Source organism: Rutilus rutilus, assembly GCF_951802725.1.
Source record: "Rutilus rutilus genome assembly, chromosome: 6".
NCBI lineage: Eukaryota > Metazoa > Chordata > Actinopteri > Cypriniformes > Leuciscidae > Rutilus > Rutilus rutilus.
Genome location: NC_140214.1, coordinates 29,492,886 through 29,507,387, shown reverse-complemented (window position 1 = coordinate 29,507,387; position 14,502 = coordinate 29,492,886). Strand labels below are relative to the sequence as shown.

Here is a 14,502-nt window from a genome sequence, read left to right as displayed (position 1 = left end):
ACATTTTTGCACATTTATTAAAAAATAAAAACTGAAATATCACATGGTCCTAAGTATTCAGACCCTTTGCTGTGACACTCATATATTTAACTCAGGTGCTGTCCATTTCTTCTGATCATCCTTGAGATGGTTCTACACCTTCATTTGAGTCCAGCTGTATTTGATTATACTGATTGGACTTGATTAGGAAAGCCACACACCTGTCTATATAAGACCTTACAGCTCACAGTGCATGTCAGAGCAAATGAGAATCATGAGGTCAAAGGAACTGCCTGAAGAGCTCAGAGACAGAATTGTGGCAAGGCACAGATCTGGCCAAGGTTACAAAAAAAATTCTGCTGCACTTAAGGTTCCTAAGAGCACAGTGGCCTCCATAATCCTTAAATGGAAGACGTTTGGGACGACCAGAACCCTTCCTAGAGCTGGCCGTCCGGCCAAACTGAGCTATCGGGGGAGAAGAGCCTTGGTGAGAGAGGTAAAGAAGAACCCAAAGATAACTGTGGCTGAGCTCCAGAGATGCAGTTGGGAGATGGGAGAAAGTTGTAGTAAGTCAACCATCACTGTAGCCATCCACCAGTCGGGGCTTTATGGCAGAGTGGCCCGACGGAAGCCTCTCCTCAGTGCAAGACACATGAAAGCACACCTGAAGGACTCCAAGATGGTGATAAATAAGATTCTCTGGTCTGATAAGACCAAGATAGAACTTTTTGGCCTTAATTCTAAGCGGTATGTGTGGAGAAAACCAGGCACTGCTCATCACCTGTCCAATACAGTCTCAACAGTGAAGCATGGTGGTGGCAGCATCATGCTGTGGGGGTGTTTTTCAGCTGCAGGGACAGGATGACTGGTTGCAATCGAGGGAAAGATGAATGCGGCCAAGTACAGGGATATCCTGGACGAAAACCTTCTCCAGAGTGCTCTGGACCTCAGACTGGGCCGAAGGTTCACCTTCCAACAAGACAATGACCCTAAGCACACAGCTAAAATAACGAAGGAGTGGCTTCACAACAACTCTGTGACTGTTCTTGAATGGCCCAGCCAGAGCCCTGACTTAAACTCAATTGAGCATCTCTGGAGAGACCTGAAAATGGCTGTCCACCAACGTTTACCATCCAACCTGACAGAACTGGAGAGGATCTGCAAGGAGGAATGGCAGAAGATACCCAAATCCAGGTGTGAAAAACTTGTTGCATCTTTCCCAAAAAGACTCATGGCTGTATTAGATCAAAAGGGTGCTTCTACTAAATACTGAGCAAAGGGTCTGAATACTTAGGACCATGTGATATTTCAGTTTTTCTTTTTAATAAATGTGCAAAAATGTCAACAATTCTGTGTTTTTCTGTCAATATGGGGTGCTGTGTGTACAATAATGAGGAAAAAAAATGAACTTAAATGATTTTAGCAAATGGCTGCAATATAACAAAGAGTGAAAAATGTAAGGGGGTCTGAATACTTTCCGTACCCACTGTATATATTTCCAGCATGATTTAGAGTTGATTTGGATTTAGTGCTAAAACAGCATTGTATAATTATTTTTATACTTTAATGAGTTGTTTTAACATTTGTTTAAATATTTATTTGAACTATTTTGCTGTCATTACATTTTTTTATGTTTTAATTTATATTAATATTTGAATAAAAAAATCCCCCACCCATATTTGGTGTTTTTATTTAAACAAACAATAACTGAGAATAAAGTTAGGGATAAAACAGTAGTTAAAAACCCCTAGCTCGGTCTACCTTCCTGCTCATCGTCAGCTCATAATGTGTTTAGGAATAGAGGCTACAAATGATCCAGTCATGTGGAACAATAGAGGCGGAAAACACTGGTCATTTCTCTGAAAACTGGCCCTTCCTTATAAAGAGTTCCTCTATTGTGTCTGCATGCTCAAGTCTAACTTCACCATCATGTTCTATGAATAGCCCTGAGTTATGAATATCTTACACGGGGAGGTGAGTGTGGGATATGTCACCCTAAACACCGGCAGTGACTAAACATAGCAGTATTTACTGCAAATAGTTTCTGCAAGTCAGTCTGTTGACGCTGTTGTTCATTTCAGCAGCACTTAAAATAATCAAACTGCTAAAATAGTAAGTGCATCACATCCTTGGTTAACTTTAGAAAAAGGAAATATCCTCTTACTGTAAGAGAGAGGCCCAGGGCCCATTTACCACTGGCAGTGTGAACTCACTGTCTAGGAATCCACAGTCCAGTTTTATTATAATAACATTAAAATCAATCAACCAATCAATCAATCAATCAGCCAACCAATCAATCAATCAATCCATTGTGGAAATGGTGATCTTTTTCAGGATTCTTTGATGAATAAAAAGTTCAACTGCATTTATTAAATGTATTTATTACATTTAATAAAGCACTTATTAAATAGAAATCTTTTGTAAAATTATAAATCACATAATTCAATGCATGCTTGATGAATAAAAGTATTAATTTCTCTCTTTTTTAATCTTACAACAAATGTTTGAATGGTTTCCACAAAAATATTAAGCAACAAACAGTGTTTTCAACATTGATAATAATATTAATAATTATTATCTTAATATTTCTATCTTTAATATTTCATATAATCTTAATGTTTCTTGAGCAGCAAAGAATGATTTCATGTGACATTGAATGTTGTATTAGTATTAGTATTCAGCTTTGTCATCACAGGAATAAATTACATTTTTAAACGTATTAAAAGAGAAAACATTTATTTTTAATTATTAAATTACAATAACATTTTTTTAATGTTTCCAAACTTTTGACAGGTTTGTTGCATCCAATCTTAGATCTACGGCTGAACTGTGCTCTGAGGATGTACATGTTCAGAATGTTAATGTTGAAGGTCTGTGGAGGGGTCTCTCTCTTGGCACATAAATTGACGGGAGATGATGGCTGTATTCCTAGCACTGAGGTACTTCCTCCCAGATCACAGAGGCTGCCATGTGCTTGTCCGTACAAATAACACATCAGTAGTCTCGTATATAAATCATCAGGGGGGTCAGAGGTTGCGCCCAGATCCTCCAGTGGGCCCAGGGCAAGTTGCTCTCCAGGAGGAAATTCTACATCCCAGGGCACCTGAATCAGGGAGCAGATATCCTGTCGAGTCAGGGGCTGAGGCCCTGGGAATGGAGACTTCACCTAGAGAGGGTCAAGTTGATTCGGAAAAAGTTTGGCCAGGCGGAAGTGGACTTGTTTGCTTCTCAAGAAACGTCATACTGTCCGGGTTCTCCCTCATTCATCCAGCTCCACACATGGAATGGTGTGGCTGAGGCTGCGTCTGTACGCCTTTCTCCCAATCGCTCTGCTCCTGGGAGTTCTGGAGAGAGTTCGCCAGGACAGGGTTTGTCTACTACTGGTAGCCCTGTTCTGGCAGGGTCGAGTATGGATCTTGGACCTGATGTCTCTTCTCGATGACTCTCCCTAGGAGATTCCCATCAGGAGGGACCTTCTGTCTCAGGCACTACTTTCACTCCCGGACAGAACTGTGGAACTTCTGGGTTTGGTCCCTGAGTGGACCAACTTGTGAAAGTGGAGAGTCTTCACTTCAAGATACGGAGAACGTCAGGTGGAACTAGTTAACTGCCCGATTGGTTCAGTGTTGGAGTTCCTCCAGGATCATTCTCAGCTGGGCGGTGTATGCAGAAGCCATTGGAGCTTACATGCACATTTGGGTGGTTAGTCTTTGGGGAGAAACCCGTTGGTGTCTCGTTGGTACAGGGACGAGGCCTGTAACTCATGCAAGTGGAGGTAGAAGGTTTGGCCGAGGCGCTCTTCAAGCCCATAGAGTCTGTGTCAGAGAAGTTTCTGCTCACTATCACATCTCTAAAGAGAATAGGATATCTTAAGGCTCTGTCAGTTGCTCCTTCATGTTTAAAGTTTGCCTCCGGCATAGACAAAGCCTTCATTCACCCTAAAACAGTTTATGTGCCTAAGGTGCCGACTAATGTGTCATACTCTATAGTTTTATAGGCCTTCTGTCCTCAACACTTTTAGATTGTTACTTCCACGGAGATGCCCAGTGGAGTAAAACTGACCGGCTGTTGGTATGCTTCGATTTTCCCAAAGAATTGACAAGTGGATAGTTGAGGCAATTTCTTTGGTGTACAAGGCACGTGGCCTTCCCTCACCTCTGGCCATTAGAGCACAATCAACTAGGAGTAGGGTGACTTCCAAGGCCTTGTTATCAGGGGTTTCCCTTCAAGAACTGTGTGATCCAGCAGGATGATCTTTTCCACACACATTTGTGAGGTTCTATGACTTAGACCCTTCACCAGGTTCTCGAGTGCTGATGTCCTAGCCTTTGCTCACCATGATTCATACTAGGACAGGCGTTTTTGCGTTTTTCCGTATGACAGTGAGTATTCACATTCCCATAGCATCATCTCAGATGCAATGTAAAAGTTCTCTCGAAAGGGAATGTTTTGGTTAAGACTGTAACCATGGTTCCCTGAGTAGGGAGTAGTTCCACCAATGAGTGATTACACATGTGCTTCAGACGCAATCATGCAGAGTCATTCTCAAAGCTTCATCTCCTGTGTTGGAACCACTGTGCTAATGACCCCTTGGTTATAACCAGCTATGACCTTCAATTTAAAATATATATATATATAAAATTTCTTCTTGGTTATAGATGTTTGGAGATGGTTTCCAGATAATTACATTAGAGGTTCTCCTTTTTTCGCTTTCTGTGTTCTTTAAGTCACTAGTGCACAGATGTTTATTTTTTCAAAAGAAGTAGAGAATAAAAAAAAAGATCTCTTAAACCTTTTTTTTATTTATTTTTTATGATTAAAAATATGGTACATTTTCACAAGATTCTTAGAATATAGTCTTTACTACAAGCAATATTGAACCAGTTTTCCTTATTCATATCTTAATCGTGAGAATGATTGCATCTGCTGTGGTCTTCATAGGGTTTTAAAGGGCAGCATGAAGGGGGTGCAGAGCAGGTGACTCAGAGTGGGCGGCTTAAGCATCTCAGTGCCATCACAACAGAAGGTAAACAGGATCCTGCAGAGGCGTGGAGTGGGTGAGATGAGTGGACCACGCGGTCGCTATGGAAACCAGCCTCAGCTCCACAGAGATTTCCTGGAAAAAACACCTCTGGTTGTCTGTATATTCTGGAAAAACTGAATTATACTGTTGGTAGCTGTGAATTATGCATGTATGTGAATAGAGTAGATTTAGTCTTTATGAGGCTCATTGAGAAAGGCGCCAGGCATTGTGTGGTGAAGGTGACTAAGAGCCTCCATTAGCCCATGTGAGTGGGATGTGTGGGGAGAGGAAGTGCAGAGGGGGATGTATATGACGTATTTCATTATGACAGTTCCTTTTAGCTGCACATAAAATACAAAAAGCAAAATAGAATAAAATAAAATACAAAAAGTAAAGAAAAAAAAATAAGACTATGTTAGTGGGATATGTGGGAAGAGAAAATGGGGATGCCTCTTACATATTTTATTATGACATTAAAGGCATAGTTTACCCCCAAATAAAAATTGTGTCATCATTTATTCCTCCTCAAGTTGTTCCAAACCTGTATGAGTGTCTTTCTTCTGCTGAACACAAAAGAATATATTTTGAAGTGTTGGTAACCAGACAGTTTACGGCACCCATTGACTTCAACTGTTTGACCAACATTTCAAAATATCTTCTTTTGTGTTCAGCAGAAGAAAGACACTCATACAGGTTTGGAATAAATTTGTATTAAATTATTATTATTATTTTTATTTATTTTTTTGGCTGACCTATCCCTTTAATCTCATAATAAAATATGTAAGAGGCATCCCCATTTTCTCTTCTCGCAAATCCCACCAACATAGGTTTATTTATTTTTTTTATTTACTTTTTGGATTTTATTTTATTCTATTTTGCTTTTTGGATTTTATGTGTATTTTGTTTCATTTTTGGGTGATCTATCCCTTTTAATTCATCCATTTCCATTTAGCTGCACATAAAATAAAATAAAATAAAAAGATTCAAAAGCAAAATCAAATCAAATTCTAAAAGCAAAATAAATACATAAAACTATATTATAGAACTACAATATATTCTACATTTCTAAATTGAGTAATAATTATTCAAAAAAGATAAATTGCTGAAGACAAATGTTTGAATGTAAAAAATTTATTCAAGTTTTTTTTCACTCGAAGTTCAATAAATAACCAACAATTGTTCATCAAATATAAATAACACTATTTTCAATATAACTTTTCAATAAATACTCATAGGCAATACAAAAATACACACACACACACACACACAAAATTAGTTTGACATAAATGTGCAAAAGACGTTCCACTTTCACAGTTATTATCCAGTGCTACAACCTTGATCTTCCTGTGTGCTCCATTGCTGTGTTCATAGAATGAATGTTCTTTAATGCCCAAGGCCTTCCAGTCTGGCTTTGGTTCTGTTCCGTCCTCCTGAACCTCAAGAAACCGGTTCAGATGGTTCACTGACTGTCCCACAAACGCCGTGTTTATCTGGGACGCATTCCGCTGCTGCTGTCTTCAGAGTGGCCATGGGTAATTTAACCCAAATGTTGTGTGATTAGTTCCTGGTAGACTGTTGACTTGAGGAAACGAGGGTAGCAGTCTTTCTCCATGAGGGTGTAAATTTTACTCTGGGCAAGGTTGAAGCAGGACAGGGTGGGTTGTTCCATATTATTCAAAGTGATGGTTTTAGTTTCGTGATCAAGATTAACCTGAAAATATGCAGAGAAAGGATTTGCCATTAGACTTATTCGTGACATTTGTTATTAAGAGTGAGTCTTCTGCGCTATTTATGTTCTTAGGAAATTTACCTCTTTCGGTGCGTCAGAGCAGATGAACTCCTCGTAGATTTTTCTGGCCTTGGAGCACAGCTTTGAGGAGGTCTTCGTGTTCCTGTAGTCCTCACAGGCCAAATAGAAAGCAATATTTTCTTCACTGTACTCAGATGACAGGAAAGCTGTGAAAGCGTACAGTCCGTCTGCAAAGAAACATGAAGAAAACATTAGACGACCCTGATAGCTTTCATCCCACAGCCTGAGAATGGTGTGCTTTAATATTGCAACTGTAAAAAGTGGTAACCTGCAATTGTATATACCTTAAAGTGCCATTTTTATCTTATTTAACCTATGACTTTAGTTTTGTTGGTGTAAAATAATGCATTTAGGTTGATTTAGTGATTCTAAGAAGTATTTTTTTATTTGAATAAGTTAATTGAAATGTTAAAAAAAAAATGTGTTCCCACTGATATAAACTCACCTTTGTGAAGCAGGAGTTCATGGAAAGACTGGCTCCATTTTTGTCTGTCCTCCAGAGTTAGCTTGGTAGTTTTTTTTGAGTGACCCATGATATTAAACTCTTGCTTTAGCAGAAAATTCCCAAACCGAGTCGTGAGCTCCTTTGCCCTGTAAGGAACAAAATAATCAATCATTTAATTGGGGGAAAGTACTTATAATTGATAAAAAGACATATATTATTAATGAACAGTTATTTTATATATATTCAAATAAAATATATAATCATTTAAAAATTTAGACTCATTTAAAAACTACGGTCTAGTTAAAAAGAAAATAATGACATTTGAGCTTTTCTCACTATTCTGGCAATTTATAATACTGATCTAAACTAATCTTTAATAGTAATTTTTTTTTTTTATATATAAGTACATATGAAACATACCTTTCCAGACAGGTGGTTGGCAGATGCTCTAGTGCTCGGCACATGTTAGCAGGTCCAAAGATTTCCTACTATGCTCCACAAGTGGCTGTCTAATAGTTACTGTTGTCTGAGACTTTTGATTCTGTCTTAAATGTCAGCAATGCTGGGCTATTTATGTAGTTTCACCCTCCATGACATCACTTGGCTCAGCCAATGGAATGCAAGCTGTGGAGGGAGGGGGTGTTTCTGCCCTTCAAGCAGCCTTTGGTCTTCAGGGAATCATTTCCAGTAGAAAGCAATGTCGTAAAGATTCTCTTTTTCCTCTGATTTCCTCAATTTGTTGCATAAAACACTGGAAATGGATTGGACATATTTCAAACTTTTATTGGATAATAAACCCAAAAAGGAAAATTCTGTCATAATTCTAAACCTCTATGGATTAATTTTTATATGTGAAAAAAGAAAAAAGAAATGGATTATTCAGTGCTTTTTGCAATTTGCACACATTAAAAGATAATGAGATCTATTGTTGTTTTTGGACCCCATTGACTTTCATAGTATAAAAAAAAACAAAATAAAAAAAAACAGTTCTTCAAAATATCTTTTGTTTTAAGTGCGTGAGTAAATGACAGAATTTTCCTTTTTGGGTGAGCGAGCCCTCTTGGAATTTCTGATGCCACTGTGTGAAACCACAATATATATATATATATAATTATAACTTTGCATGTTTTATCAGTTGGTTAAATACTGTAATAGTTTCATATATCAAAGAGATCATTTGTATTGATGTAGATATATAGGGTACCTACACAAAGTCATTATTAAATAACTATAGGCTAATGTTTAACATGGAAATGTATTCCAACCACATGTGTGCGCAAATGGGGCCTTTTTCTGCATACAGGAAGTGATGGGGGGGATTTCAGTAGACAGGAGGAAGCCCACCCACGCGCCTTACAACCCCTGCTGATGTCACAGACTTACTCTGTGTGAACCCGTCTAGCATTCGAGCGAAGGGTCTTAAAAGCATTGTCGTAAAAACAGGAAATAGAGATGGAGAATATGTGGCAGAAGTCAGGGTAATTGAGAATGAAATGGGAAATCTGTTCAGCTGATATGTTGATTATGATTTACTTTGTTCCAAATGTTTTTTTGTTTTTGTTTTATGGATCAAAGCAAAAGACGCAACCTCATGTGATTTTTTGAGTTGAATGCAAATCAAATATTTATCATGCTGGGAGGAAATGCTTCTTGATTTCTTTTGATAAGCAATGAGTATTATCTCAGAGGAAAATGTAGCTCTGAGGTTGTTTTTTTATATATACTTTAACCAACAACAACAGCAACAAAAAAGGTCAGACAAATTAAAAAGAAAATATGTATTATGTGGTAACGTATAAACTAACTGGTTTTATTAAAATCAAAAATATTATTTAATATGAATAAATCCCCTAGTGAAAAAAAAACTATACCAAAATGTGTTTAAGATACATTTATTTCATACTAAGTGTAGTACAAATCCATTAACATATTAACTGATATATCGCTTGAGACTTACTGATATAATTTTAATTAAACTTTATTGCACAATGCACATTTCTTAATATTAAGCCTTAAAATGTGTTTTAATATCACTACTATTAAGGATAGTATGATCTTTGTATAATATCAGTCTTTAAATGCAGGATATTTAAAGTGTACCAAGTATACTTGCAATAGATCCACTTTAGCACAATCAAATATATTAAGTATATCTTTAGTTGGACCTCAGCACTATTTCTGGATAACTAAAGAGCATTAAGCACAAAATTAGCTGTTTCAATTGAGCAGACTTTAAGTATGCCAATTTAGTATACCAAAAGTACAAAACTGCACATTTTAGAGTGGCCTTTTATTGTGGCCAGCCTAAGGCACACCTGTGCAATAATCATGCTGTCTAATCAGCATCTTGATATGCCACAACTGTGAGGTGGATGGATTATCTCTGCAAAGGAGAAGTGCTCACTAACACAGATTTGACAGATTTGTGAACAATATTTGAGAGAAATAGGCCTTTTGTGTACATAGATGAGTTCAGCTCATGAAAAATGGGGGCAAAAACAAAAGTGTTGCGTTTATAATTTTGTTCAGTGTATTAAGTACATAAATATGTAAATGCATTTGTAGTATACTTAGCATAAAGTAAATGCATTTCAGAAACATTTAAGTATATTTATTTTTCACTAGGGTCAACTTGACTACTTTAGGTTAAACCATGAATGTTATATTCAAGTGTTAGATAAAGCGGAAATAGATCTTCGAGGTACTGTTACAATTGCAGGTCACCATTTTTATATTTAAAGTCGTCATGAAACGTAGTCTTTTCTCCCTTATTGTGACGAATATCCAAGTGAAACGGCTTTTCGAGCAAAAAAAAAAAAAAGAAAGTAGAATCAGGAATTAATTTAATTGTTGTGGTTTGCTATTGCTGTGATGTCATGTGATTGACAGGTTGTCCTGCCCTCACACCAGTAAACACATCATCAGAGAAGAGATGAGCTGCAAGAGGGAGGGGAAGTTATTTTGATTAAAGTTATTTTGTTTACATGAATTTTAAAACATAATGATGTGCACAGATAAATAATTCATAACAAACACTGCAATGTTCCATAAAAAAATAAGAATTGTCCATTTTGATTTCATGGTGACTTTAAGCAAAAGTCTCAATTTTCCCTCTATTTATAGCTGTTGAAACAATAACAATGAGATCTCATTTGATATTTTCTTAAAGCAACCTGTAAACATCTCCATTAGCAATAACATGCTCTGTTTACTAACTTCTCAGTGCCCGATATTTGATTCCAGCAACTGTGAACTTTATTACATTAATTTGGATGACAAAAATATGTTGTGCTCTGTTTACATGCTCAATCAAAGGTCAGTGTTTTTTGGGACAGAGTGTTACAGCGAGTGTCTCTGGCCAGCTGTGGCATGTCTTATTGAGACAAGTCCCCATCTGTCCACTGTCACTTCACTCTGGATGTAAACATGTTTTCTTTGCTATAATGCACAGGCAAAAAAATTATAATAATAATATTACACCCTGCAAAGTCATGTGGAAAATATTATATGTGTGAAAATATAATAAAAAAAAACAAGATTTTAGAGTTGTCATTCAAGATCTAGATTTGTCATTATGATACAAATGGTCATAAACAGTCTCCAAAAATTAGTTTCCTGTGGAAGCCCATTCACTTCAGAGAGAATAATTGCATAATTGCAACTCTGTATCTAACAATTGCGTCTTTATTAGTCATAATAGTGACCGTTTCTCATAATTTTCTCACAAATGTGACTTAATTTCTCATAACTGCAACATTTATGTCTCACAATATCGGTCATGGAACAGAAGAGTGCAGACAAAAAGGTAAAATCCAAACTGAGTTTGAGACACACATATGTAAACAGGCGAGTAACTGGAAGGTAGATCGTTGAGATGATACTGGCAGGGTTAAGACTGTTCTTTTCTGTTTGCAGGCAGAGAATAACAGGTAACTTGAAGGCTGGGTGGCTTGAAGATAAGATGAAGACAGAAGATGTGAAAGTTCGAGAGGGGATCGCACAGGTAAGTATCCACAGGTCGGTTGTCGGGTAAGTTTTCAGGGATGAACGACGGGACCAGACCTAGTGATGTGGAGCGTGACTGCTTAAATGGAGTGGAGCTGATGAGGGTGAATGATGTGTGGATGATTGTGAAGTGTGTGCAGGTGTGAGACAGGAGGGATTATGGGAAATGTAGTGCGAGGTGACTGGTCAGGAACTGAGGATTGTGACAATTTCATTGTTTTTTTTCTCATAATTGTTACTATTTTTCGCAATGTGACTTTATAGCTCATTGCAACTTTTCTCTCTCTGAGAATTGACTTTATTTCTCATAATTGCAAACGTTTATCTCACAGTTAAGGCTTTCTGTTTCATAATAGTGACTATTTCTTGCAGTGTGACATCTCACATCACAACTCTATTTTCAACTTTATATCTCATAATTTTGAATTTCTTTCTCATAATTGCAGCTTTATTTCTCACAATGTCGATTCATACACTTGATCTCACAGTTAACTTTTTGTTTTTGTGATTTAGGAAACAAATCTTTTTTTCAGGTGGTCTTGGCAATTTACAGAAAGATACAATTTGTACTTAGTTCGATAGGTTATTATAACTGTACCTGCTCCTAGCTGTGTAGCTGATTATTTGGAACTCTATCGTGCACACATCTAAGCTTATTGTTGCTGTTGCCGGAAAGCTGCACGTCTCCCATTTCCTTTAAACAAGGGAAATAATTACCAAGGAATTGTGAACCACAATGGCTCTCTGAAATTTGGCTCAACTTACGGGAACAATTCAACTCCACAATATACAGTCTTGATAAACAGATACTGACGTGAAGGCTACATCATATTGATTTTATGTTTTGCCCATTTCTAGGTTACAGGTTGTATAATGAGGTTACTTTGTAAATAGCTCATCAATTTTAAATGAAATATCTGTTATATGAGCTAAAAAGGATGTGGGATGTGACGCCAAGATGTGAGTAAAAAAGAGCTCCTTTAAAGAGCTCCTTTTTTCACAACTATAATTGGGTCACATGAAGATCAATATGGAATGTCGTCATGCATTTTATGGAGCATATTATGTCTTCATAAGCCCAGCCCTGATAACTCTAAATAAACCAATACCAAACAATTTTCTAATCTAATGACACTATATTAATAATAAAAACATGTTGTATAATAGACACTAGGTCAGTACAGTGTTCTGTATGAAGGAAAATCGATTTCATCAAACTCAATAAAAAATATAGGCCAAAGATACTTATAATACACCTATTTTCTCTTTCATTTCACATATTACTTTATTAATTCAAAAGAAAGCTAGCCTTCGTCTGTTATACATGAGAACCATAAAAACACTTACACTACATATGTGTCAGCTATAGAGCTTTAGAAATGTGTACCTTTGTAGCAAGGACTTTTTTAATATTATGAGCATGTTTAAAATTAATTTTTAACTGCATGTTTCTAAAGTATTTACTGGTTCTTTCTGTATACTGTGAAGTATCTGATATGAAAATAATGTGTAGGCCTAGTGTTTTACGCAAACACTAGTCATTGTTTTAAGTACTTGTTGACTAAATATATATTTAAACCCCCACTAACACATGATGGCACATTGTCATAGTCATGATGGCACATTCAACAAAATTTCCCTTGGGAAAATATAATCACCACTCATTTTCTGACATTTCTTTTCACAACAGAGTTGAACAAATGGTTGCCAAATCTATGTAGTGTAGTATCAAACGAACAGACCTTTCCTCAGAAAATTGTAATCGTATATCAAACATGATCAGTGTCAGTCAGTAATTGATTAAATGTAGGGTAGTTGTAGACAGATAGTCACTGAGGGCCACAAACAAACAGCAGTCACTTTTACAGTTCCTCCTGAACCAAAACAATGAGCTAATGCTTCGTTCATTGCCAGTAACTTTGTCTGTTTTTACTCTGCAAATGGTTTCAAACAGTTTCTGTGAATGAATCAGTGATTTTGAATGATTCATATGAGTGTATGATTCAATAATTAACTCTGAAGGGGGTGGATTGGAATCCACTGCTGCTTCAATGTATATGTAATGAGTGATTATAATCAAGGTATTAATCAATATTTTTTCCTTCTAAACATCACATGAGTGAATGACTTTTCTAGACTTATGAGATTATACTTTGTTATAGAAGTTACCAGTGTGATTACTGAAATGCTCTTTTCATGTATTCTCTAATGCCTGTATTTGATAACTGAATGCAGTAACAGTGCTTGCTCATTTAGCCTGGCTCCCAGAAATGAAATATGGAAAGATGTTTTGTTTTGTTGAGAAAGGCCCCCAACATGTGTCAACCATATATCTGTTTCTAGCTGATGAGTTAAGGTTACAGGGGTCCAACTATATGTGACTTCACCTGATTTACAGAATTGTACCTCTTTCATGTGTATTTCTCTAGAGAATAAAGTGAATATTACCTGTACTTCTTCCTGAGGAGGGAATGTATTATCAGTATGTTTTGGTAGTTTGTCCTGAAATGGATATACTCTTCATTTATGCCCCCAATATATTTTTTTTAAGCGTCCCAGCAAAGGATGAACACTCTGTGTTATAAACAGTGACATGTAAGACTAGTCTTGCATATTAGGTCACCCCAAAATGGGCCAGTAGTATTTGCACATTATCACTTAACTTTCACTGCTTGACTTCACAGAGAAATGATCATTATGAAATTTGACACAGAAGAGGTGCAGTTTTGCAATTAATGCTGGCCCACTGACTATAGGAGACTATTCATAAATAATTATGAATTTTGAGTGACTATTCCTTAGTCCATCCACACATGAAAATTGGACAACTATTCTCTCACCTTGCAAGTAGTCTGCGCCAGTAGTTTCTTGCAACAGATAGGGTAAACTTATAATGGTGGCACACTATGGCCTACACTATCTGCTTGGTCTGTGCACAAGTTAAATCGCTTGCACAGATTTAAAATCTTGTTTTCGTCTGTCCACAGGTCTGGGCAGTCATTATTAGTATCGACATAATAAAATAAAAAAATACAACAACATGAGTGATTGCATTATTAAATGTAACTATATAATATGTAATTAACGTTTATATATGTACTATATACAGTGCTATGCATAAGTTTAGACACCCATGCTAAAATTGACTAAAAAGAGGAATAAAAAATCATCTTTTGGAAATTGAACTTAATGCCTTAATTAAAAAAATTAGGAAAAATCCAACCTTTAAGGACACCAATT

The 14,502-nt window shown here is 36.6% G+C and overlaps 1 protein-coding gene across 1 annotated transcript; it reads right to left on the bottom strand.

Moving 5' to 3' along the window:
- Nucleotides 1-6,120: 6,120 nt before the first annotated feature.
- On the bottom strand, nucleotides 6,121-7,805 carry rgs5b (regulator of G protein signaling 5b). The gene is made up of 4 exons (XM_084412457.1): nucleotides 7,678-7,805; nucleotides 7,258-7,403; nucleotides 6,813-6,979; nucleotides 6,121-6,713 (listed from the first exon to the last, which is right to left on the bottom strand). The coding sequence occupies exons 1-4, from the start codon at nucleotides 7,719-7,721 to the stop codon at nucleotides 6,540-6,542; spliced, it is 531 nt and encodes a 176-aa protein (XP_084268583.1). The 5' UTR covers nucleotides 7,722-7,805; the 3' UTR covers nucleotides 6,121-6,539.
- Between the last annotated feature and the right edge of the window lie 6,697 nt (nucleotides 7,806-14,502).

Bases quoted from the DNA above. Each gene is read 5' to 3' on its own strand.
- rgs5b (XM_084412457.1), bottom strand. From the start codon at position 7,721: ATGTGCCGAGCACTAGAGCATCTGCCAACCACCTGTCTGGAAAG. The intron at 6,980-7,257 runs GTGAGTTTATAT...GTTTCTTTGCAG, and splicing joins TGAACTCCTGCTTCACAAAG to ACGGACTGTACGCTTTCACA. The intron at 6,714-6,812 runs GTAAATTTCCTA...GCATATTTTCAG, and splicing joins GCTCTGACGCACCGAAAGAG to GTTAATCTTGATCACGAAAC.